At 41.8% G+C, this 26,995-nt stretch overlaps 1 protein-coding gene across 2 annotated transcripts in view; it reads right to left on the bottom strand.

The window, feature by feature from the left end:
• STK32B (serine/threonine kinase 32B) overlaps positions 1 to 26,995 on the bottom strand; it is a 385,550-nt gene that overhangs the window by 33,436 nt on the left and 325,119 nt on the right. For both annotated transcript variants that reach the window (XM_038533402.1, XM_038533403.1), the window contains exons 6-7: positions 24,950 to 25,039; positions 1,870 to 1,973 (exon numbers count right to left, since the gene is read on the bottom strand). In XM_038533402.1, the coding sequence (XP_038389330.1) occupies positions 1,870 to 1,973; positions 24,950 to 25,039 (194 nt within the window). The remainder of the gene's footprint in view (positions 1 to 1,869; positions 1,974 to 24,949; positions 25,040 to 26,995) is intronic.

The raw sequence follows: 26,995 nt of genomic DNA, 5'->3' as shown, positions 1-26,995 counted from the left end.
CTGCATGATAAGACATCTGGCTTTTCACCCTAGAAAGCTCTTGCCTGAAACAATCTTTTTCTTTTTCTGAGAGCATCTTGCCCCACCCTCTTATACAACCCTTCCATTTCCACTTCCTACAGCTCCTTGGAGCACCTCTCAACGTGCTAGGTGGGGTGCTGCTAGACTCATGGATCACTTAGTAAAGCCAATTAGATCTTCAAATTTGCTCGATTGATTTTTATTTAACACAGAGAATGTACTTTCTGCTGCTGAACATCCAATCATGCTTGGGGCAACTGCTTGCTGAGGGCATTTGTGTAGCTGAGGACATCAGATAAACAGCATCTGGCGGATGCCTGTGTCCTCTGGTTCATATAGTGTTATGGATGCTCATGGTCCCTCCTGGCTGTGCCTACCAATGAACGAAACCAGCAGATGACAAAGGAACCAGCCAAGAAGATGATATTTTTTCATTCAGTGCCTGAGAAAACTAACAAATATATATATATAATATATATATATATATATATTATATATATATATATCAAATAGAAAACTAACAAATATATATATAACAAATATATATGTATATATATGTATATATAATTAAGTATATATACTTAATTATAAAAACATTGTGTATAGCAATTATGTTTTTTGAGGAATTCAGAGGAAATAATTGAGATCAAAGAAAGTCAATAGTTGTTTAAACTACAGGGTGAAAAATAATATTTTCACTCATATGGGTTTGATGGTTTGCAAACTGGTCCCATTATCATGGATTCATTGACTGATTCATTCATTTACTCCTCATTGGCGATCCCCACCTTCCAGGAGTGCACCTCCATTGGCCTGAATATGCATGGATACAAATCACTGTGGGACACTGAACTTTGCAGTTCAGTGCAAGTGGCTCTGCACCGAGGCCTGGAGCAGCAAAGGCGGGTGACATGCCAACCCTGTGTCCCCATCGGGGGCAGAACGACCCGTGGTAACTAACTTCAGCTCCATGAAACAGACTGAAGGCTTTTATCCTCATCGTACCAAGAAAGAAACCAAGGCTCAGTGACATCATTTTCGAACGATACTTGTGCAAAGAAAAATGCCTCAAGGGGCAGCTCCGGTGGCCCAGTGGTTTAGCGCCGCCTGCAGCCCGGGTTGTGATCCTGGGGACCCAGGATTGAGTCCCCCGTTGAGCTTCCTGCATGGAGCCTGTGCCACAGCCTCTGCCTGTGTCTCTGCCTCTCTCTCTCTCTCTCTCTCTCTGAATAAATAAAGTAAAAAAAAATCTTTAGGAAAAAAAAAGAAAAATGCCTCAAAATTAGTTTGTCACAATTCTTTCTACTAAAGTAAAAATGAGTTCTTCATCGCCGGTAGTTATCTTGAGCTATTAAATTAAATGAAATAAAAACAAAAATATGCACCAAATGCCTCCTTTTTATGGGGGCATTTAGCTATGTAGTTGGGGAAGGTACCGAACAAACAAATAAGGGAAAAGCAACATGGTTCTTGTATTTCAAGAGCTTCAAATCAAGCTGGAAAACCAGACACCGACGCATAGAGTTGTGGGGCGAAAGAAGATAGTGTTCAAAATCACAGTGCCGAGGAGCTTTGGGGGGTTTAAGCTGCCACTGATTAGATGCTGACCTTTATGTAAGACCTTCCCCTGTGAGCATCCATTCCCCATGAGTGAACGAGGCGGTGGGACCAGATGTTCGCTCGAGGCCCCTCTCATGCTCAGGATCCATCAGAGCTGGAACCCGGGGCCTGACTCCTCACACACGCTCCCGCCCCGCCGTGCGGCCAGCCATCAGCACCCCAGCCCGGCTTGACCAGGGCCCCACGTTCCAGGGCTGCCCGCGTTCACCGTGCAGGTGCCCATCTTACCCAGCCCCGCAGCAGTTCGTAGGCCGTGACACCCAGGGACCACCAGTCGACGGGGTACGAGTACCCGGGGCCTCCGTCCACATATACCTGGAACACTTCTGGGGCTGCCGAAGACAGGACAAAGAGAATGTCACCGCAGGTCACAGTTTACACTCACCATCCCTCAGGGAGGGGACACGGGGTCAGGGGTGGGGGACAGGAACCCAGCCTCTTGGAGGGCGAAGCCAGTACTCCGTCCACAGTGCCATATGGTTCCTGCCCTCCGGAAGCCACAAGCAGGCACTGGGCATCACAGGAAACACAAGTGTGGCCCCCAGGGAGTACACAAATGGGGTGCTCCAAGTGTGCAGTGGAGGGGGTCTGCTGGGTGCAGGCAGGGAGAGTCCCCCGGAGGAGGTGTGTGGGTGGAACACGAATCATGGGCAGCATGAATGCAGATGGGGTGAGATGTGAATTAAAATGAAGAAACCACACCCTGTAAATGTCACTCTGCTTTTGGCACCAACACCGTATTCGGTGTCCCAACAACCTGGACACTTAGAACCTGTAGAGCCTGTTGCCTCCCTCGGGAAGCAGTTTTAGTTTGGCACAGGTGGGATCTAATAGAAAACTCCCAGGGTAGGTAAATCCTTGAGACCGAAGGCAGACTTGGGGGCTGCCCGGCTGGGGTGGGGGCAGTGGTGGGGGAAGATGGGGAGTAATCACTTAGTGAAGCCCCTTGGGGGAGATGAAAATGTTCTGGAGCTAGGGAGAGGTGGTGGCTACACAACACTGAGAATGTACTAAATGCCACAGAATTGTTCCTTTAAAATGGCTAATTTTGTTCTGTGAATGTCACCCCAGTTGAACACACAGTGAGGGCTGGAGGCCCCAGCGTGGTGGATGCTGATTCTTTAGAGCCCTGTAGTTGTCCTGGGGGGATGGGGGGGTTTCTTGGCCCTCACGTGCTCTAATGTGCTGAGTGGTGTGTTTATCTCATGGCTTCACCCCCAAATCACTAGGCCAGGAGTGCATCTACGCTCTAATTGCTCGTTTTGGCTTCCAGGAAAATTTTGTGAAATGTGACTCCTTTCCAGCAAATTAACTTGCAGACATAATTCCATTTTACAGTTGTCAGAGCAGCCAAAATCTGTCCCTAGGAACCACAACATGTTGTGATTAAAGACGTCTCAACTCAGTTTTCAGACTGGCATTCAGCGGGCATGGGAATGGGAAGGGCTGGATGAGGCAGGCGAGGCAGGCAGGACACGCACGCTCTAATCTGGGCTCTTGGGTTGGCAGCTGGACACTCGCTTCCAACCGGCGATGCTCCCCATTTGTTTTGTACTGTACAGCGCATGTTCACTCTTTGGACATGGTCCAGGCCATGCAGCTGGTGTGGCAGGGCTGGGGTTCGCCTCTCGGTTTTCTGACTCCAAAGTCCTTCCTCCTGTACTGAAATGACTGCCAGGACAGGTCCTGGTGCACCCTTATACCTTCCTTCCCTCCCAGGACCTGGTGCTCAGCCAAGGACACAAGGCATTTAATAAATGCACATCAGTTGGCTACTTGTCACCCGATGCCCTGGATCTGGTCCGGCTTACTGCTTTTGTGCCTCAGAAGTAGAGAGAACTCACAGCCTCAGAGTGTCAACATGGCACAAGTGAAGTGGAAACCATCCTGTCATCATGCCCCCTGTTTGAGAACTGGCCGCTGGGCTTGAAGGGGAAGGGTGGCTTGCCTCGGCCACCTGCTTGCCAGCATTGCCATCAAGTCTACAGCCCCTGATCCTGACTCCCAGGTTCAGGAGCCCCATAGTTGTAATAGTTGCCCGATGACTCCAACCCTCACAGCTCTTGCACCCTTCCTCCTCTCTGCTGATGATTGGCCCTTGCTCAGGTCTCCTGTGGTGGCCTCCCCACCAGTTCTCAGGCCTCCAGAGTCATCTTCTCCTGTCTGTTCTTCTGCTTCTGACAGGGGAGTTGGCTTTCTGATACGGGACACAGACCACGGTAGTACCAGCCTAAGGGTCTCCCTGTCCTCACGGCTGCTTCACAGTCTGTGTTCCTGAGAATATCAACCAGCTCCATGGGAGGTGAATATATTTCAGAGAAGGAGGGATTCTGAAGTCAAATATGTCTTGGAAATGGTGAGCTTCAACCATGGTCCTTCCTGCTGGACTTGGAAGCCCGTATCTGTCTCTTGTTCTCTTCCTTAATTCACTAGGGCTGTCTCACAAAAGGTACTTTCAGCTCCAGAGTTATGTCCTCCAGGAAGCTGCTATGTCCTGGACACTGCAATGTTCTTTACAGTGTGTCAATCTGCTCCTCAAAATACCTCTCTGGGAGATTCCTGGGTGGCTCAGCGGTTTAGCACCTGTCTTTGGCCCAGGGCATGATACTGGAGTCCCGGGATCAAGTCCCACTTCAGGCTTCCTGCATGGAGCCTGCTTCTCCCTCTGCCTGTGTCTCTGCCTCTCTGTGTCTCTCATGAATAAGTAAATAAAATCTTAAAGAGCTGTCTAGGGCACAAGGTTCCTTCGTGCATTACCTTTAACCAGCTCCGAATCACCCAACCCACAGATGGAGAAACTGAGGAGGTAAAGCAGTAATTTCAGGGCCATGGAGCCCGTGAGTGGAAAAGCCTGGACTGGACCATCATTCTTACAACTTTCAGCCTAGTGCCCAATACACCTATTCCTTTATTACCATGACCCGTGATTTTATTGACAACACTAAGAGTTGCAATATTCATGTGGCCATTTATCAAGCATCCACCCTGTGCCAGAAGTTCTTCAAGGTTTTTTACATATATTATTCACTCCATGGGAAAGCTAATATTTATAGAGCATGCACTACAGTTCTGCATGCGTTACCTTATTTTATCCTCAGAAGGACCTTGTGAGGCTATGCTATTATCATCTCTAATCTTGGAAGCTGAAGCTTTGGAGTAGTTAAGTAACATGCCTGGGGGACGCAACAGGGAGACTCAGAGCCTTATCTGAACCTTCCTCACCCCTTTCTTGGGGGTCATTCAAAACGATGATCTGCTATGTCTTCTTCAAAATTCAGACATTTTCCACCAATTACACCATGCTTACGCTGAAATACACTGAGAATAAAAATAATTCATTTTATATATAAACATATATTATATGTAATATAAGTAAATGTTATATAAATAAATATATAATAGAAATATATATAACTATTTTTATTTTCATACACACAATATATAATTTATATGTTTTATATTCCAAAATCTCTACAAGATCATTGTGTTAAATCTGCTAATTCAACTGGAACTGAAGCCAAAAGTATGTATGAAGATCCAGGAATTCTACATTTGAGGAAATTAGGGTTTCAATATAACCCACAAGAAAAATAAGTACGTGGTTCACTGTGAACTTGCACAGTGATAATAATAATTTCAAATCCTATAGAAATTGGCTCTTGAGTCACATTCCTTTGGCAGTGCCTGTGTCCTTCCCTGGTACACAGGGAAGATCCCTTCCTGAGATCTTTCACAGAGCCCGGTGTGTGGGGCCCACCCCACGAGTACTGGTGAGCACACGGGGCTAACACACTGGGCTGCTTTCCGGAGCTGCGGAGCCACTGGGCTTGGGAAGATCACCTCACGTCCTGCTAACATCTCTCCCTTCCCCGGAAATGTGAATATGCACGTGGTGGGATCTGCTACCCCATGCTAAACACACAAGACTAAAAATATGAAAAGAATACAATAACTTCCCAGTTTATAATTATGATCCTGCTGGTGTAGCTCTGTGGATATTGCTGAAGGCTTTGACTGCTGCAGTGGAGTATGGCACGGGAGCCAAAGCCTAGCCTACAAGCCTACCGGCTTTCCAGAATCTGTTTCTATGTGTAATTACTTCCTTTAGGGGGAACACAGAATTACCACGTTTCAGCCTAGAGGGGACTTTTATGGTAATTTCTCCCTTCCCTACATTCTCTAGTGAGGGAGGTGAAACCAATTGGAGGCGCTCAGTGGCTTCCAGCCCAGCTGGGACTAGAACTCAGGTGTTCTGTCCACTGGTCCTTTCTTTGTGGCAAGACCCTGTCTCCAGCTTGTGCACCTGGCTGGCAGGATGCCCAGATCTGTGCAGCCAACTGCCTCCCGGACGCCTCTACCTAGTGGTCCTGTGAGCACTGCACACTCAACCTGCCCAAGCAAACTGGTCCTTCTCCAACTGCCCTCTTTCTGGGATCTCAGTCCCAGCCCATGGTCTGCTGGATTGCATGAGTCAGAACCGGGGTATCTCTTGGACTCTACCCCTTCTTCAGTCTCTGCTTTTGATCATTTGGCCCCATTTTTCTCTTCCAGAAACTTCCTCTCTACTCGGTTTCATTTCTGCCTGGACACACCACAGACAGCCTCTCATCTACTCCAGCCTGGCATTCTAGTCACCTACTTCTGAATGGTTAAAGGTGTGAATGTAGGAAGTTTTCATGCCTGCAATTGAACCTTAGCTCCTATGATTATTGGTACAATGGCTTTGGGCTAGCTATTCTACCTCATATTTGTACCTAAACTTTTCTCATCTGCAAAAAGGAATAGCAATATTTGCTATATAATCTTGTTGTGAAGAGAAAATGAAATTATGTATGTATTTCTTGAGCCCATGGTTGAATGCCAACAAATACTATCTAATTTTGTTGTTGTCATACTGTGATTATTCATGTGTTCAAAGCACTTAATTAAAATTATTCCAAGTTTTCTATTTGTTATAGATAAAGTTTTATATGAGAATTCCTAAAAACTGGTTCCAACGTCATCTTTGGGTACTGCCTTTATTATATAGCTCATTATACCAATTGCAAAAATAGAATATCTTTTACTTTAAATTGTCTGAGACTTGTCTGATAATATTTACCCTATTTTTTATACTCATGAACTCCTACTTATGTTTCAAGACCCAGACCAAATGTTATTCCCCCTGTGGAATGGAGTCTTATGCTATTCCTCTGTTCCCTCCTTTTTCCATCTCCTGGCCAAGTATATCAATCTATGTTCTGGATTCTCATCAAACCATGGTCTGTACCTCTCTTGTAGTACTGATAATGCTATATTTTAATTAATAGCATACATTTCTACCTTCCTCACTGGGCTGTGAACCCTCTGAAGGCAGGGATATGATGAAGTGGGCCCCAGAGGCTCAGGGATTAGCACGAGGTTGACCTAGAAGTAGGTGCTCAATGCATCATAGCAGCAAAGAAGTTGGTCACAGAGACCTAACTTCAAATCTCAGTGGCTACCATTGCTGGCTATTTGTCATTAGGCAAGCACTTAACCTTTGTATAAGTGTCAGATTTTGTGGAATAATAACAGCCCCTACCCCAGAGTGAGATAACATATATGATACATTTAGTACAGGGATAGACACATAGAAGGTTCTCAAAAGATGTGAGCTAGTTACCATTTTATCAATTCATTGTTTACATGAGCAATGAAATCCTCACATTAATGAAAGCCCAGCTCATAGAGGTACATGTTGTACATGTTCCCCAAACGATTCAAGAGATCCATCATAATTCTTTGCATTAAAGTGTACCAAAAAGCTGTGGAAAGCAGAGATAAGCAGCATGCCTGGCTTTCTGTCTAGATCCCTTGGGGGTAATTTATATTTCTTTGGCTCTGCAGCTTGCCAGATGAACTCAGGTGTCACACACTTACATATTACACTGAGACAAAATAAAGCTGCTGTGTCAGTCTGATAACTTCTCCTTTTCTATTAATGCTATTAGTAGCATTAATAGCAACAGAAAACTAGTTTCATTAAAGTATGTGAGACACTGCGCATCTGTTGACCATTAGACTTCACAAGTCTACATGAGAAGAGGAAAAGGAGAAGTGTAATTGGCTAATAAGTAAATACAGAAGCTCTGAAAAGGTGCAGAAATAAATGATGCGCCAGTACCAGAAAATGACTTCATGTTAAACATGTCAGACTAAACTAGATTTTAAAAAAATGCCTTTGGAAGCTTTCCTAGAAAATGAAGTTCTAACTGGAAGCACAGGCTTAGACTCTGTATTTTATATACAGAGTCTATATACAGGGTTTATATACAGTGAAATTGGGGATCTAATACCATGTTACATTGAAAGAAAAGTTCATTTATGTAGTGCTGCTCTCTGAAAGGATTCCAGATTCTCTGTTTATCCAAGAAAATTAATGGTGTTTATTTATTTATTTCAGAAAGAGAGAGAGCAAGAGAGAGTGAGCACACAAGTGGGGGGAGGGGCTAAGGGAGAGAGAGAGAGAGGGAGAATCACAAGCAAGCTTCCTGCTGAGTGCAGAGCCGGAAGCGGGGCTTGATCTCACAACAGAGATCATGACCTGAGTTAAAACCAAGAGTCAGATGCTTAACCAACTGAGCCACCTAGGCACCCTGAAAATGAATGCTTTTTAAAATTTCCCACTGAACTTGCTATATATAGAAACCAAAAGTTTTGACATGGCACTCGGTACTGCATGATCTGGGCCTGCACACTTCTTCAGACATTCTCCTAGCCTACTTTGCTCAGGCCACACTAGCTTTCTTTTGGTTCTTTCTATGTGACAAAACTCCTTTTTGCCTCAGGGCCTTGGCAAATGCAATTCTATCTGCAATGCTTTTATATCCCTTTGTACTGAACAACACCTACTCATCCTTTAGGACCTATCTAAAAAGTTACTTCCTCAGCAAAATTACTTTTGACTCCTCCAATCTAATTCATTTCTCTTTTCCATCATATCAAAGACCCCACACAATTCTGCTTCTGTTTAAAATGTAGGAGTTGGAAAGAGTATCACTCCCAGCCTAACAATGAGAAAAATCTAGATCACCTACAAAACCATAATTTTTCTCAAACCCAGCTAGTCTGAAGTCTAAGGAAAGATGGGTGATCCAAGAAGAGAGAGGGCTGTGAGTACTGGCTTACCTTGAGAATAGCATAGGAAGAACACAGGGATGCCACGGAAGAGGGTAAGAGACTTCTTTTAAAATGCTTACAAAATTGCTGAAGTTTGTGTGCAGGTTTATGTGAGAGAATAGAACCACTGTTTGTGTAGATGCAAGAGATATTCACCGCTGTTCATGGCTCTTCCATGCTGACCTCACTGTGTATTCATAAAAGGACTAGTAGAGGGCAGGAGGTGGTAGAAAGCTTGCCTTGATGTGGGATTTGGGGGAGAGAGCAGCTAACTGCTTCAAGAGGGCACAAAGCTCTTCCTGGATCCAACTCCCTATGCCCTATGGAACAAAATCCTTGAGCTAAAGGAGGAAGGGCAGAAGATTCTGTGACCACAGGGGCACAGGTGAATACTCATTGAGCATGAAGGGCAAGGAACAGAAAAATAAAATCTCTATCCTTGGGAAAGAGACAAAAAAATCATCCTGGGCTCAATTCATTGGTTCCCATTGCTGGGAGAGACACAGGGTCAATGAGCAAAACCCAGCCCTAAGACAAGACCGTGGATGACATAGAGCCCACCTAAGACTGAGTGAGCCAATACAACAGAAAACATATACTCCCCTTCCTCCTGTCACCCCAATCAGACCAAGTATAAAGTAACAAGAAAAAGAAGTCTCCTTCCAGAGAACAGAAGGAACAGAAGTGAGACCCTCTTTAAGGCACAGGCCCATGGGGAAAGCCTAAAGCTGAGGTGGAACAGGAACATTGAGGGAAAACTAAGTAGAGAGGAGGTGCATTAAGCATAATCATACCAACCTAGACTCAGCTTAACCCCTGATTAGACTAGACTGACTCAGTTCTTCCACACACATACAACATTACAGGCAAAGTAGTGGGAAAGACATGCCCACTTCCAGGCACAAACACTATCCCACACAAAATGTTCTGTCTTTAACCAAAAGTTATGAAACACATGACAAAAAGGGGGGGAGGACAAGTAAAAACCCCATGGGAAGAGACACAGCAACAACAAACAGAAGCATATTCAGATACAAACCAGATGTTAGAACTAACAAAGAATTCAAAATATTTCACCTGCACCCCAATGTTTATAGCAGCAGTGTCCACAATAGCCAAACTGTGGAAGGAGCCTCGGTGTCCATCAAAAGATGAATGGATAAAGAAGATGTGGTCTATGTATACAATGGAATATTACTCAGCCATTAGAAATGACAAATACCCACCATTTGCTTCGACGTGGAGGGACCAGGAAGGCATTATGCTGAGTGAAATAGTCAATCGGAAAAGGACAAACATTATATGGTCTCATTCATTTGGGGAATATAAAAATTAGTGAAAGGGAATAAAGGGAAAGGAGAGAAAATGAGTGAAAATATCAGTGAGGGTGACAAAACATGAGAGACACCTAACTCTGGGAAATGAACAAAGGGTAGTGGAAGGAGAAGTGGGCGGGGGGTTGGGGTGACTGGGTGATGGGCAATGAGGGGGGCACTTGGTGGGATGAGCACTGGGTGTTATGCTATATGTTGGCAAATTGAACTCCAATAAAAAAAATAAAAATAATTTTCAAAGAATCTAGTGGAAAAAATAGGACACATTAAAAGATGGAGATTTCAACCAAAAGATGGAATCTATAAAAGAATTGGATGGAAATGCTAATAATAATAAAAACAAACCAAACATAACACCAGAGATAAAGCATGCCTCCAACATCCTCACCAATAAGACTTGAAACTTCCAAGGAAAGAAGAAATGATCTTGAAGATAGGTCAAACAAAATTATTCGAAGTGAAATGCTAAGAGAAAAAAGTGGAAAAAAATATCAGAGCATCCAATTGCTATGGGGAAATATGAAAGGTCTAACATATATATAATTGAAATCCCAGAAACAGATGAGATTGAGAGAGAGAAAGAGAGAGAGAGAGAAAATGCATCAGAAGAAATATATTCAGATAATGATTGGGAATTTTACAAAAAATTATGATTCATAAAACCACACATATCCAAGAAGCTCAGAGAACACGAACCAGGATAAACACAGAAAGATAAAAAGAAAAAACAACAGACCTAACATATCTAAGACCAAAGATAAAGAAAAAATTTTTATGGTAGCTAAAGAAAAAAGGCATATTACCTACAGGAGAGCAAAAATAGGAATTAAAGCAAATTTGTTGTTAGAAACATTGCCATAAGATATAGAGTGACATATTTAAATGCTGAAAGAAAAAAAAACAAACGGTGAATCCAGAATTCTGTTAAAATTTCTTTTTAAAATGTAAGCAAATGAAGACTTTTCCCAACAAACAAAAGAATGAAGGAATTCACTACCACTATGCTTTCACTCTAAGAATTTTTGAAGCAGGTACTTGAAGTAGAAAGAAAATGAAACCCTATAGAAACTCAAGCTGCTCAAAGAAATAAAAAAACATTGGAATTAGGAAAAAAGAGGTAAATATAAAATCAATTTAAAAATTTTTTAACCACTGTAAAATATAATTGACTGTAGTAAAAATAAAGCAATTAATTATGTATCTACAGCCACAATAAAACAAAAAATGAGTGAGAGGAATTGGTAGTATATTATTCTAAGATTCTTACGTGGTATGGTTTCAAGGTAGGTTCTGATTAATCGATTATGTATATTATAAATATAGGACAATCTCTAAACTATATTTTTTATTTTTATTTTTTATTTTTTTAAGATTTTATTTATTTATTAATGAGAGACAGACAGAGAGAGAGAGAGAGAGAAGCAGAGACACAGGCAGAGGGAGAAGCAGGCTCCATGCACCGGGAGCCCTACGTGGGATTTGATCCCGGATCTCCAGGATCACGCCCTGGGCCAAAGGCAGGCGCCAAACCACTGCGCCACCCAGGGATCCCTAAACTATATTTTTTAAAAAGGCATAAATACTAACCCAATAGGGAAGTTAAAATGGAATCATTCATAATGATCAGCTTATTCAAAGTAAAGCAGAAGAAGAGAAGCAAATGAACAAAGAACAAATGGAACAAAGAAAAGAAAAAGCAAGGTGACAGATTTCAATCCAACCATATCAGTAATTACATGAAATATAAATGGTTTAAATATCAATGGAAAGGCAGAGATTATTAGACTGGATTTAAAAAAGACTACAGGGCAGCCCCAGTGGCTCAGCGGTTTAGTGCCGCCTTTAGCCCAGGGCGTTATCCTGGAGACCCGGGATCAGGTCCCATGTCGGGCTCCCCGCACGGAGCCTGCTTCTCCCTCTGCCTGTGTCTCTGCCTCTCTCTCTCTCTCTCTCTCTCTCTCTCTCTCTGTCTCTAATAAATAAATGTGTCAATTGGCCATTTAAGTTTAATAGTAAAAGACGGGTTAATGATAACAATGCATTGTAAACCCTTCAGAAGGAAAGGAGAATGTTTTGTGGACCATTTGGGGTTTTTTTGTGCATGTGTGGCAGTTTTAAGTTATTAATTTTTAAAATCAGTACTTTTTAATGGAAACAACTTGACCAAAAATCTGTCACAGAATTTTGAGACCCATTAAAACAAAAGTTTAATGAGAAAAAAAAATAAATTAAAAAATCTAAAAAATATAAAAAAATAAAGAAGACTACATACATGACATGTGCTTAAAATATAAAGATATAAAAAAATAAAATATAAAGATATAGGTTAAAAATGGATGGATGGGAAAAGATATAATTAGGACTGTGCTGGGACAGGCTTATACTAGCTCATCTCTCCCCTCGATGATGTTGCACTGATAACTTGAAGTCAGCCATAGTGGGTGAACTTACAGGACAAAAATCAGAAAAATCTATAAATCACTGCTTTTCTTTTTCTCCTTCTTTTATCAGAGAACTAGTTGTTAAACATGTACCAGCACACCACTGGAATTACCATGCAAACATTAACAAAAGAAAACTGAAGTAGCTATATTGATATCACCAAAGTAGTCTTAAGAACAAGAAACAGGAAGGATATTGTATAATGATACATACAGTTGGGGATTTCAACACACTTCTCTTAGTAACTGATATAACAAGTAGAAAGAAAATCAGTAAGAATATAATAGGACCTGGGAAACATTATTAAGTAACTTGACCTAATTGATATTTATAAGAAATATAATGAAACAAGAGCATACACAGTCTTTGCACATCAACATGGAATACTCACGAAGATCTAGACCATAAAATAAATTTTACCAATAAAAAATAAAAGAAAATAAATCATACAAGAGATTTCTCTGACCATCACAGAATTAAACTGGGCATCAATAACAGGAAAATGTATATTAAATTCCTACATATTGTTGAAAATTACCAAACAGACATCTAAATCACCCATGGGTGAAAGAGGGAGTTACAGGGAAGTTGGAAAGTGTTTGTAACTGAATGAGAATGAAAAAATAATATATCAACATTTGTGGAATACAGCTAAGGAGAGAATTGATAGAGGATTAAATGTTTATATTTAGAGAGAAATATAAGCATTTAATGCCTATATATATTTACAGAGAAATATAAGCATTGCATATATATATGCAATATATATATATCTATATATACATATATATATGAAAGACAAGCCTCAAATCAATGATATATAGTTCCACTTTACAAAAGGAGAATAAGAACAAATTAAATCCAAGACAAGCAGAAGGAAGTAATAAGGATTAGAGCAGAAATCAATAAAACAGAGAAAATCAATGAAACTAATAACTGGTTCTTCAAAAAGATGAATACATGTGATAAAACTCTAGCCAAAATGATCAGGAAAATCATAGAGGAAACATAAATGACCAATTCAGGAATGAAAGAGGAGACATCACTGCAGAATTGACACTCATTAAAAAGCTATCAAGGGGATAATACAAATAACTATAAACCCAAATATTTGGAAGGTTACATGAAACAGAGAAATTTCTTGAAAGACATAAATGACCAAATCTACCTAATATTTATTTACTTCTTCTGACTTAAGGAGAAATAGATAAACAGAATAGGCTCATGTCTATTAAAAAAATAGGATTCACAGTTAAAAAGTTTTCTGTTAAGAACCCCAGGTCCAAATATCTTCTCCCACCAATTCTAACAGACAGATGTTAGAAATAACACCAACTCTGCACAAATTTTTCCAGAAAGTAGAAGAAGAGGGAACATTGCCCAACTTACACTGTCTGCATTCTGGTACCAAAATCACACACACACACACACACACACACACACACATGCACACACACAAAATGTTACAAGAAAAAGAAAATTAAAATATTCCTCATTAGCCGAGAAGTAAATATTGTAAATGAGGTATTAGCAAATTGATTCCAGCATTATTTAAAAAATAAAATACATTATGACCAAAAGGGATTTTAAGAAAGTTCAACCTTCCAAAATCAATGTATTTCAGCATGTTATAGAAACCATATGATTATCTCAATAGTAGAGAAAAGATATTTCACAACCTGATAAAGAGTTAACTAAGTACCAAAAAAGTTTTAGCTAACATCACATTTAAAGATAAACATAGTAACTCTTTCTCAGTAAGATCAGGATCAAGGCCAAGTGTATCGAATGTTCTAGCTCAAACAACAAGACAAAAGAAAAACAAAAGACTTGCAAATATTGGAAAGAGGAAATAAAATTACCTTGATTTGCAAACGTGATTATCTACACAGAAAGCCCAAAGAATTTACTACCAAAGCAGAGGACCGATAAGTGAGTGCGGCAAAATTACGGGATACAAGGTCGACATGCAAAAATCAATGGTATCTCTGTAGATCTGCAATTGGTAAGTAATTTTTAAAATTTTTATTTAAATTCCAGTTAGTTAACATTCAGTGTAATGTTAGTTTCAAGTGTACAATATAGTGAATTCAACACTTCCATACAACACTTGGTACTCATCACAACAAGTAGACTCCTTACCCCATCATTTATTCCCCACTCCCCACCTTCCCTTTGGTAACCATCAATTTATTCTCTAAATTGAATAAATTTAGTTGAGAGTCTTTCTTGGTTTGCCTCTCTCCCTCTTTTTTTCCTTTGCTAGTTTATTTTATTTCTTAAATTCTACATATGAATGAGTTCCATCCATGGCGTTGCAAATGGTAAGATTTCATTTGTTTTGATGGCTGAGTAATACCACATCTGACATGCACCCTGATGTTTAGAGCAGCATTATCTAATAGCCAAATTATGGAAACACCCCAAGGGGCCATCTGCTAAGAAATGGATAAAGAAGATAGTTAACTAATTTTGTTTAAAAAATGTACCTTTTGGATAGTACCAAAAATCTATAAGACAGTTATTTTATTTTTTTAAGATTTTATTTATTTATTCATGACAGACAGAGAGAGAGGCAGAGAGACACAGGGAGAGAAGCAGGCTCCATGCAGGGAGCCTGATGAGGGACTCGAACCCAGGTCTCCAGGATCACACACCGGGCCGAAGGTGGCGCCAAACCGCTGGGCAACCAGGGCTGCCCAAGACACTTAGTTATAAGTGTAACAAAGTATATGCAAATTTTGCATGCTGAACATTATATAATGCTGATGAGAGAATCCAAGAGGCCCTAAATATATTGAGAGGTATTCTATGATTGTAAGCTGCCACTTCTGCCTAAATTCATCTACAGATTCAGTGTGATCCTAACAAAAATCCAGCCAATTTTTTTGTAGAAATTAACAAGTGAATTCTAAAGTTTCAGTGAAAACAGAAAGAATTTAGAATAGCCAAAATAATTTTGAAAAGAAGAAAAAAGTTGGAAGACTCTCTCTACCTGATTTCAAGTATGATTGCAAAGGAGAAGTATGAAACCAAGTAGAGCATAAACAAATAGACCAATAGAACAGAAAAAAAATTCAGAAATAGACCCACACATGGTCAATTGAGTTTTGACAAGGTTGCAAAGGCAATGCAGTAAAGAAAGAACAGTCTTTTCAACAAAGAATACTGGAACAATTGGACAGCTGTATGCAAATAAATAAAGCTTGATTCATGCCTCACACCATATTAAGAACTAAATTAAAAATGCATGTAGCTTAAATATAAAATCCAAAAGGAAAAAACTTTTACAAGAAAACAAAGGGAAAAAAATATTTGTGACCTCATGTGAGGAAAAGATATTTAGATATGACACCAAATATATGATCTGTAAATAAAATCTTTTAAAAAATCAGACTTCATCAAAATTTAAAACTTCTGCTTCTAAAAGGAGTCTATTATCTCAATAGAAAGACAAGCCACTGAGTGGCCAACATTTTTGCAAAACACGTATCAGATGAAGGACTTATACCCAGGATATATAAAGAATTCCCAGAGCCTGATTAATAAAAATCACTAATGGTCAGATGATTTGAATAGATACTTCATAAAGGAGGTAAATGGATGGCAAATAAGAAAATGAAAATATGTAGGACATCATTAGTCATTAGAAACTTGCCTTTTTAATAAGAGCAATAACCACAAGGCAATAGCCAGTAGTGGTGAGGATGCAGAGCACCCAGAGCCCTCATACATTGTTTGTGGGGTGTGTAAAATGGCTCAGTCTTCCTGGATAAGTTTGTCAGTTTCTCAGAAAGGTCAACATATGCTTATCATATGACCTGGCAATCCCACCTCTAGGCAATTATTCTAGAGATGTGGACACTTAGGGTCATATAAAAACCTGAAAGCAAATGTTTATAGTGGCCTTATTCATAATTATGTACAACTGGAAACAACTCAAAAGTCCTTCAGCTGGTGGATGGATGAACTAATTGTGTCTATTCATCCCATAGAGTTCTACTTACTGATCAATCAAAAGGAAAGCTGCTGATACACACAACATGAGTAAATCTCAAATGCAGTATTCAAAGTGAAAAAACCCGGATTAAAAAGGCTATAGAGCATACAACTCCATTTCTATGACTTTCTGGAATAGTCTGAACAGATCACCTGTTGCCAGGGACTGGGATGAGGGAATTCTGGGAGTGATGGAATTGTTCTATACGTTCATTGTGGTGGTGCTTATATGACAGTGTTGGTCCAAAATCAAGGAACTGCACACTAAAAGACTGCATTTTACTGCACAAAAATTGTCATTCAGGAGTAAACATCTCAAACTATGTATTTATCAGTTTGATGATTTTTAAGGTGATTGGATTACAAATAGCCAAACCAATGAGTGTAGGAAAACTGTTCATAGATGGATGTATTTGGGGGCCATAAAACACTACTGGCACATAGAAGGTACTCAATGGATTTGTAAGGATGATAGGTGGGTGGACGGATGGAGGGATGAATGAATGAACGGACAGCAGGTTCTCAGGAAAGATTTTGGTCACTGGAGCCTCACTGGCCGGGGCTTGCACATTGGCTCTGTCACTTTCTCTGGCACAGGTGGCAGCAAACTTCACTACCCTTGATCATTTCAACAAGGAACATACTAGCATCATTATGATGGCCCCACAACCACCCTTGTCTGCTCACTGCAGCCCCCTTGGGAAGGGAACTAACATCTGGTAAATGCTGGCAAGGCACCAGCCCCATGATCCCCTAGTGCGCCCAGCATCCTCCAGCCCACCCAGCTTCTATAATGAACCAGCTGTTTAGGATCCGTTTTCCCCACTAGACTGTTAGCGCTCCAAGGCAAGGGAGTTCCCAGTCCAGGCCCTGGATTCCCAATGCTGAGCGGGTACCAAATAATCAACCATCTAAATCATAACCATGCCAGCGATAACAATAGTACTACCAGCTACCAGACCAAGGCATCTACCATTTGTCAGACACTGTGTGATGGACCTTCCATATCCCTGCTGTGACATCCTCACAGAGGACCTACTAAGGCAGATCGCATAATCATTAATCCCATTTCTCAGATGAGGAAACTGCCAGGTCACGTGGTTTGGCAGCCAGCACTTCCCGAGTGTTCCTCATGCTGAGTGCTTTATGGGTATTACGTTGGGTAATGAGATTGGCCCGAGTTCAGGCAGCCACTAAGTGGAAGACATCCAAACTGCCCCATGCCACAGGTGACGCTTCACCTGGACCCACTCCTGGCTCTCTCCTGGTTCCACAGGCCCTTACCACGGCATTCAAGACCCTCATGCTCTGACCTGTCTCTTTGCTCCCTCCCCACCCCGTCTTGCTCTGTAAGCTGTAGAAGAAATGAAACTGCCACTGTCCCCCAACACACCATGCTGTTGCCTCCCCTGTACCCCAGGGCTGTGGCCTGAAATGGCATCTCCTTGTTCTCACCCAACAGGCCAACTCTGAGCATACCTTCTATGTGCCAGGTCCAACGCAGATTGTCACCTTCTCCAGGAATCCATCTTGACAGTGTCCTGCTTCCACCTGTGCCTACCTCTGCTCTGCCCTACCAGACGGTGAGCCCCCCGAGGCTCCTCTGAGCCCCCATGCCTACTCTGAGCCCTTTATCTCCTAAATGGTTCATAAATATTTGCTGAATGAATGTTCAACTCTTTACTTCACTGCTGATGAATAAACTCTGAAGCCCTGGGCGGCTGCTGGACCATTTCTGACTTCTAATCTGGCACATTTCAGAGAGATTTTTTCTTTTCTCTGATTGTGAATTCCATCTGCTCTTTTAATTAATGAAAATTCAGTTCTATGCAAATGTTTCTTCCAGGATCATCTTTCATGAGCAACCTCTGGGAGCTTACTCACCAGCCTGTTCCCTGAATCCCTGTTTGGAACGTTCTGGGAGCTTGTTATTGGGCCTTTGAACTGAACGGTACAAGTGAACAAAATTGACAAACCTGCCACTTGACCTCAGGAGTTTACAGCCCTGGGAGCTGTAGGATTTAAATGTGCTGAGAGAGCCCTCCATCACCCTGTCTTCCCCAATAAACTTCCACTGCCTGGTACTGACAACCCCATGGTGTCTGAAAATATATCCATTTGGTAAATCAGCTATGCCTCCTAAATCCCATAAAAATCTCTCCTGCACACCTGTTTATTAATTCAGGACCAAAGTTCCTCTAAACAGAAGCACCCCAGGAGCTCCAAATTCTACATACAATTGGGACAATATGTTTTTTTTTTTTCTTGACTGAGAAATATGGCTTCATGACACAGGAACTCAGTGTTAAAAGGCAGCTTGGTAGAGTGGCAAAAGCATGGACTTTGGATCCAAATAGACACAGCTTCAAATTCTGGCTCCTTTACTTGCCAGCTGTGTCACTCTGGGCAAGTTAATAAACCTCCCTGGATCTCAGCTTCCTAATAGATAAAATGCAGAGGTGCAGAAACCACACCTGGGTGTCTTCTGAGGATTAAGCACAGTAACAAACATGTAGCAGGGTCACAATACATGTTGGTTTTCTTCTCCCCCTTGGAGGTGGGGGCATCATGGAGAGTGGCCAGCTGGGTCACCACTGGTCTGCTTTCACAGAGGCTGAGAGCCAGGATATTAGTGGGAATCCAGGGAATGAGACTGGGGCAGGCCCAGGTGGAGTCTCTGAGGAGGTGCTGGCAAAGTCAGCTATGCATGGTGGCGGAGCAGGGGCAGAAAAGAGAGGGGTGGTACAGGGTGCCTGGGTGGCTCAGTTGGTTAAGTGTCTGCCTTTGGCTCAGGTTGCGATCCCAGGGTCCTGGGATGGAGTCCTGCCTCAGGCTCCCTGCTCAGTGGGGATCCTGCTCCTCCCTCTCCTCCCTGCTAGTGCTCTCTCTCGTTATCTCTGTCTCTGTCTCAAATAAATAAGCAAAAATCTTTTTTTTTTTTTAAGAAAGGGTTGGTACAATAATACCACTTTGCATTTCTCCAGTGATTTGGACTCTCCACTCCCAGAGACCAATCTGCTTTTTGGGAACAGCCTAAAGGAGGTCAGAACTAACTTAAAGGGACAGAGCAGGCTCCAAGTGGGAGATGCTTCTCTCTGTGTCATCTTGTTCTCCTCACTGCCCCTTTGGAGATGATGGCTCCTGTAGCTCTATATGCTCCTCCTGGCATGGTGCTCCCTGGGCTTCAGGCTGCATTTCAGTGTTAGGAACTCCCTAGGCCACAGATAATGTCCACATCACTCCAGAAGCCTGGATGGCATTTCCCAGAGACACCCCACATTCAAACTTGTGACTGCAGGGAACCCACACACCTCTGCAGTCCACTCTGCATGCACCAGCCAGAAGATAGGGCGGCAGCCTTAACACCCCTTTCATCCCATTCTCCTGCCCATTTATCAAGCCAGTGTCTCCTTAGATGGGTTGGCCTCAGTCCTGGAGCCTTCTGGAAAGGGATTTCAGAAAGACCTTCAACAGTGAAAGCCTTATTGGGGTAAATATTCAGCATCCCAAGGGGACTATATGAAGAGAACAGACCCCCTTGTATGCATACCTTCTGGTGTCCCTGCTGACCTGGATCTTACTCTGGTGACTGATATCTGCCTGGGTGGGTTCCTCATGCTTCTCAGCCTGCTTCCCCAGCTCTAAAGTGGGAACAAATAATTGTGTCTGCTTCACGGATGTGAGCTTTAAAGAAAGCTGTGGATGAAAAGGACTTGGCTCAAGGGCTAGGCACATAGCACATACTGAGAAGTACCATTTTTACCATGATTTGTGGCCAAACTTCATTTATTTAATTTAGTAATTTAGTAAATAGATGAATGACCCATATAGTGAATTCTGGGAGGTGATGGATGACATAGTTTTTGAATCCCTACAGATCAACACATAACAACTAACAGAGCAGACCAACAGTTGAGCCAAAACCCATGAGGAGTGCTTAAGACGAAACGAAATGGTCCTCTCACAAGCCCCAAAATGTAAGTGTATGGGAACAAACCAGCAACAGTGACTGGATCCCCATGGTAGTGATTCCTGTACAGAAGGAAACACGGGAAAGAGACAAGGCACCATATGATGGAGCAGAGAACAGAGAGCTGCAGGATAGTCCACAAGTGTTTACTGGGGGGCCCAGGCCCACCAGTTGGGGAATGGCAGCTAAACCCTGGAGGAACCTGTCCAGTCCAGTGTCAGGTAGGCGAAGGGACCCCTGGTAAGCTCTGCAGGAGCAGGGAGGTCTGGAACACCAAGCCTCTGTCATCCTCCCTCTGGCGCTCCCTTCTAGAAGGAATCCCAAGGAGAAACTGTTGGAACCAGAACCCAAACTGAGGAGGGATGGGGACCCTACCAACAAAAGCAGGAGAAACTCCAGATGAAAGTGGGCAAGTAGAAGGAACCAGAAGATCCCAGATAGCCAGCTGCCTTAGATATTGACACTTCATGAACACAAACAACAGACGTTTAGTTAGAAAAGCTGCCCTGAGGGATGCCTGGGTGGCTCAGTGGTTGAGCGTCTGCCTTTGGCCTAGGGCATGATTCCGGGGTCCTGGGATCGAGTCCTGCATTGGGCTCCTCTCAGGGAGCCTGCTTTTCCCTCTGCCTTTGTCTCTGCCTCTCTTTGCATGTCTTTCATGAATAAATGCATAAAATCTAAAAAGAAATGAAAAGAAAAGCTACCCTGAATGACATCATCTTCCAAAAGTTCAAGAAAGCTAATTTCACATTAAAAAAAGAAAAAGTATCAAAGTCAACTTCCATACAAAGTTATCATAAGAGGAAAGAAAATAAAATGCAGAATAACACATTTTACAATGATGATGAATCAGAAAGATGTGCCCCCACCCTACCCCACTCCCTAAAAAAAAAAACAGGGAAAAACTGTAACCGACTATTTCAAAAGCATTGAAAGACACTGTGGTGGGGTGTTGCATTAATGGTTTCCTGATGAGTCAGGCCTTCTGGGATCCATGCAGCCCCACCAAGCCCCACAAAAGCCCGAAAGATCCCTCCCACAGCCTCCCCCAGTCCCCTCCCACATGGTCACTGGTCTTGGTCATGTGACTTGTTTAGGCCAACTGGACATCAGGAAATATGAAGCAAGCAGAAGCTTGGTAAGCTCGTGGGAATTGGGTTCTCCTTCTGGAAACTACTGCCACCAGATAAGCAAGCTCACTGTAGTCTGTTTGATGATGAAAGACCATGTAGAAAAAGACCCATTCAACTCAGCTGTCCTCGCTGAGCCCAGCCCCCATTGGGCGCACCAGAGGGATGAATGTGCCCAGCCTAAACCAGCAGGAACCACTTGGTCACGTAGTAAACTGTGCAAAACAGTAGACTGTTGCTGTTCTAAGCTACCGTGTTTTTTTTTTTTTTACACAATGTTCATTTATGATCTCCAAATGTATTTTTAGACTTCTTTTATTTTTTATTGAAATACAGCTGACATACTATGTTACATTCATTTCATGTGTGCAACATAGTGATTCCACAATGCTGTACCTATGCTTTGCTCACAGGGGTAGGTACTGTCACCATATAACGCTAGTAGAGTAGCATTGACTATATTCCCTGTGCTGTGCCTTTCACCCTATGACTTATTTATTCCCTAACTGGAAATTTGTACCTCCCTGTTCCCTTCACCTATTTTTTCCCATTCCCCTGCTCCCTTTCCTCTGGTAACCACTGGTTCACTCTCTGTCTCTCTGTATTATGGGTCTGTTTCTGTCTTTTGTTTGTTTATACGTTTTGCTTTTCAGATTCTACATATGAGTGAAATCATATGATATTTGTCTTTCTCTGACTTATTTCACTTAGCAGAATATCCTCCAGGTTCATCCATGTTGTTGCAAACGGTGAGATCTCATTGTTTTTTTTATAACTAATACTCCACTATATATATATATATATATATACCACATTTTTTTTTTTTTACCACATCTTTATCCATCCATCTATCAACGGACACTGAGGTTGCTTCTGTATCTTGGCTATTGGGAATATGTTGCAATATATGTAGGGATGCATGCATAATGCATTTCAAATTGGTATTTTCATTTTCTTTGGGTAAATACCCAGTGGTTGAATTACTAGATCATATGGCATTTGGTTTTTTTAAATTTAAATTCAATTTTCCAACATATAGTATAACACCCAGTGCTCATCCCATCAAGTGCTCTCCTCAATGCCCATCACCAAGATACTCCATCCCCCCACCCACCTCCCCTTCTTCAACCCTTTGTTTGTTTCCCAGAGTTAGGAGTCTCTCATGGTTTGTCTTCCTCTCTGACTTTTCCCACTTGGTTCCCCCCCTTTACCTTACAATCCTTTGCACTATTTCTTATATTCAATGTATGAGTGAAACTGTGTGATGATTGTCCTTCTCTTATTGACTTACTTCACTCAGCATAATACCCTCCAGTTCCATCCACGTCAAAGCAAATGGTGGATATTCATCTTTTTCTGATGGCTGAGTAGTATTCCATTGTATATATAGACCACATCTTCTTTATCTCATACGGTATTTCTAATTTCAGTTTTTTGAGAAACTTCCATACTGTTTTTCACAGTGGCTGCACCAGGGGTGGACTTCTACCAACAGTGCACGGGGGTTCCTTTTTCTCTGAATCCCTGGCAACACCTGTTGTTTCTTATCTTTCTGACACTAGCCATTCTTCAAGTATAAAGTAACATCCCACTGTGGTTTTGATTGGCATTTTCCTGATGATGAGTGATGTTGAGGATCTTTTTATGTGTCTGTTGGCCATCTGTATGTCTTCTTTGGAAAAATGTCTATTCACGTCCTCTGCCTATTTTTAAATTGTATTGTTATTATTTTTAGTGTTTTGGTGTTGAGTTGTATAAGTTCTTTACATATTTTGGATACTAACCCCTTTATCTGACTTGTCACTTGCAAATGTCTTACTCATTCGGTAGGTTGTCTTTTTATCTTGTTCATCATTTCCTTCACTATGCAGAAGCTTTTTATCCTGATGTAGGTCCAGTAGTTTAATTTGGCTTTTGTTTCCTTTGCCAGAGGAGACAGATCTAGAAAAATGTTGCTATGGCCACTGCCTCTCTGCCTGTGCTCTCTTCCAGGAGTTCGATAGTTTTAGGTCTCACATTTAGGGCCTTAATCCATTTTGAGTTTATTTTTGTGTATGGTGTGAGAAAATGGTCCAGTTTCACTCTTTTGCATATGGTTGTCCACTTTTCACAACACCATTTATTTTTTTTTCACAACACCATTTATTAAGAGACTGTCATTTTTCCATTGCATATTCTTGCCTCCTTTGTCATAGATCAATTGACCATATATGTGCATGGGTTTATTTCTCAGCTCTCTGTTCTGTCCCACTGATATATGTGCCTGTTTTTGTGCCAGTACCATATGGTTTTGATCATTTCAGCTTTCTAATATATCTTGAAATCTGGAAATGTGATATCTCCAGTTTTATTCTTCTTTTTCAAAATTGCTTTGGCTATCTTTTGTGATTCCACACAAACTTTAGAATTATTTCTTCTAGTTCTGTGAAAATTGCTGTTGGTATTTTGATAGGGATTGCATTAAATCTGTGGATTGCTTTAGGTAGTACGGACATTTGAACAATGTTAATTCTTCTAATCCATGAACATGATATAAGCCACTAAATTTTGACTTGCTTTGTTATACCGTAATCAATAATTAATATAGACATTAAGAAAATTATACAAGGCATGAAAGAACAACATAGTTTGGAATTAAAAAACTCAGAAATCAGCCAAGAGAACTCAGGGAAAAAATTAGAAATAGAGGGGAAATTATTTTAGTAATAAATATTTCACTAGGAAGCATACAAAGCAAATAAGCACAACAGATAATCTTTAAAAGAAATAGAAAAATGGGAAAAATCTTAAACGAATAAAGAAAGAGATACAAAATATTTTAAAATAACAAATACTGAAGATTTGTAAAGACTCCACCTTCAGATAATAGGTGTCCTTAGAGAAAACCAAAGTAAGGGAATGGAATGCTTACTAAAAGTGGTATTTCCATCAAAGGTCCTAAAGAAAAAACAACTTGAAAATACACATTGGAAAAACACTGTGTACCTAAGAATATAGACCCCAAATGACCAACACCAAAGTTATATTCTGGCCACACTACTGGATGTTAATAAAAAGAAAATATGGTTTTGTTTGTCTGTTTTTGTGTGTTTCTTCCCCAAGCCTGAAGCAAGGTTTTCTGGCCCGGAAGGACTTCTCTGGAAATCACAGAAGGAGAAGGTCTTCCGGGAAGGAGGGCAGCAAGGACAAAGGTGTGGGTGAGCCCAGGACATACTGGGAACAGCTGGGGCCTAGTGTGGGGGTGCAGGACAGGAATGCTGAGGCTTCACACCCAAGGGGCCCGGAACACTCACCCATGTAGGGCTTGGTCCCAGCCATGGAGGAAGCCTTTTCTGCTCCTTTCACAATCGTCGCTATGTTGAAGTCTGTGATGTGAACATGTCCTGGAGATAGAGAAACAGAAAGCCCAGTTAGCAAGAGCCGCGGGGCAGCTGAGCTGAGTCCTTGTCGATTTAAAGCTGTGGGCTGTACAGTGCGGTGCAAGAACATAGAACTTCGACTTGTAATAGTCTTTTATCTACTACTTTAAAAACATCTAGTTTTGGCAGTATTATTCACAGTAGCCAAACTTAGGACAACCTGTGTCCATCCAAAGAACAGATAAAGAAGATGTGATATGTATATACATGGAACATTTTTTAGCCATGAGAGAGAAGGACCCCCTGACATTTTCAACAACCTGGATGGACCTTGAGAATATCATGCTAAGTGAAATAAGCCAGATGGAGAAAGGCAGGTACTGCATATATCACTTCTGTGTCTAAAAAAAGCTCACAGAAGCAGAGAATAGAAGTGGTTGTCATGGGCTGGGGGTGGGAGGAATAAGGAGAGTTTGGTCAAAGGTACAGACTTTCAGCTGTAAGATGAATAAGGTTTGAGGATTTAACGTATAACATAGAGACACATTTGACAGCCTTGTATTATAGAATTGAAATTTGCTAAGAGAGTAAAACTTGAATATACTTACAGGAACGCACCTACCCTAAAAATGTCTATGCTCTGTGCAAGTTTTATAATGTGAATTTTTTGGTGGCACATGCATATTACTACTAAGAAACAAAAATATTGAGGGCATGATAAAAATTTTTATGGATTAAATTTTGGAGGCACTGACTCAGAGAGTAAAAGTTCATGGTAAACAGACAAGAGGGGTGAGTCTGGACTACATTGCTCAGGATGCTGGGTGGCCATTGTGGAGGAGGAGAGTGGAGAGAGGATTTTCATGTTCAGAGGACACTTTTTTAAGATTTTATTTATTTATTTATTTATTTATTTATTTATTTATTTATTTATTTATTTATTTATTTATGAGAGAGAGAGAGAGAATGAACAGGGTCCCAACTGAGCAGGAAGCCCAATGCAGGGCTCAAGCCCGGAACTCTGGGATCCTGACTTGAGCTGAAGGCAGACCCTCAACCAATTGAGCCACCCAGGTGCCCTGTAGAGGACAGTCTTGTTCCACTGTTTGTCTGCTATGGTCAGTGGGGACCTTAGTTCTGTACCTGAGGAATCCCACTGGGAGGGTGCTGGGTTTGAGACCACCTTCCGTCCCGCCTAAAGTAATGGCAGCAGGTGGGACATGGATTGACTGGGTGCACCTGCACATAAATGTCTAAGAAACCTGAGAAGGCAATAAAAGGGATGAGAAGGAAGGAATGAGAAGAGATGAGACAAAGAAAATAAGGAAATAAAAGGGATGAGACAAGAGATGTAGGGTCAAAGGGGTAAAGAGAAGCAGGGAAGGGAGATGGGTGGGAAGAAGGGAGGGACATCCTGATGGTTGGTAATGGCCTTCTGGGGAACTCAGTACATAAAAGAAGCCAACCTTGAGACCCTTGAATATCAGATATAAATGCAATCACTTTCTCTGTCTTTGTCATCACATCATGTGAAAATGGTTGGATTTTCACATTTCAAAGCTGTGTTTGAGAGGTTGGAACTTAAAGACACCGGTGGCTTGAGTACACAACACTGACATTGGGAGGGCCTAGAGGCCACCTCCACGAGATGGGCAGACACCTGCCAGAGCCCATGCAGTGAGGACCTCAGGAGAGGCGCGCTTGATCTAATTAGCCACAGTGGACCGGAAAAGCACCAGCTGCCTCCCGTGCAAATCCCAGACCTCAGGCTCAGCGGCTGGCACTGATGTGTGTGCAAGCTTCTGCTGGGAACTCAGGCTAGAGCCCCCTGAGTGGGACGCAGTGTTGAGGTACTCAGTGATGATCTGCAATACCTTTTGGGTGCTTGTGGGTGAAGCTTAAGTCATCCAGCCAGACCCTTGCTGGGAACCCTTTCTGGCCAGATATAGAGTGTACCCACCCAGGGAGCATCCCCAGAAC

The sequence above is a fragment of the Canis lupus genome, chromosome 3 (assembly GCF_011100685.1).
Source record: "Canis lupus familiaris isolate Mischka breed German Shepherd chromosome 3, alternate assembly UU_Cfam_GSD_1.0, whole genome shotgun sequence".
NCBI classification, from domain to species: Eukaryota; Metazoa; Chordata; class Mammalia; order Carnivora; family Canidae; genus Canis; species Canis lupus.
The sequence above is the reverse complement of the archived record's forward strand: the minus strand, read 5'-3'. Positions and strand labels throughout refer to the sequence as shown.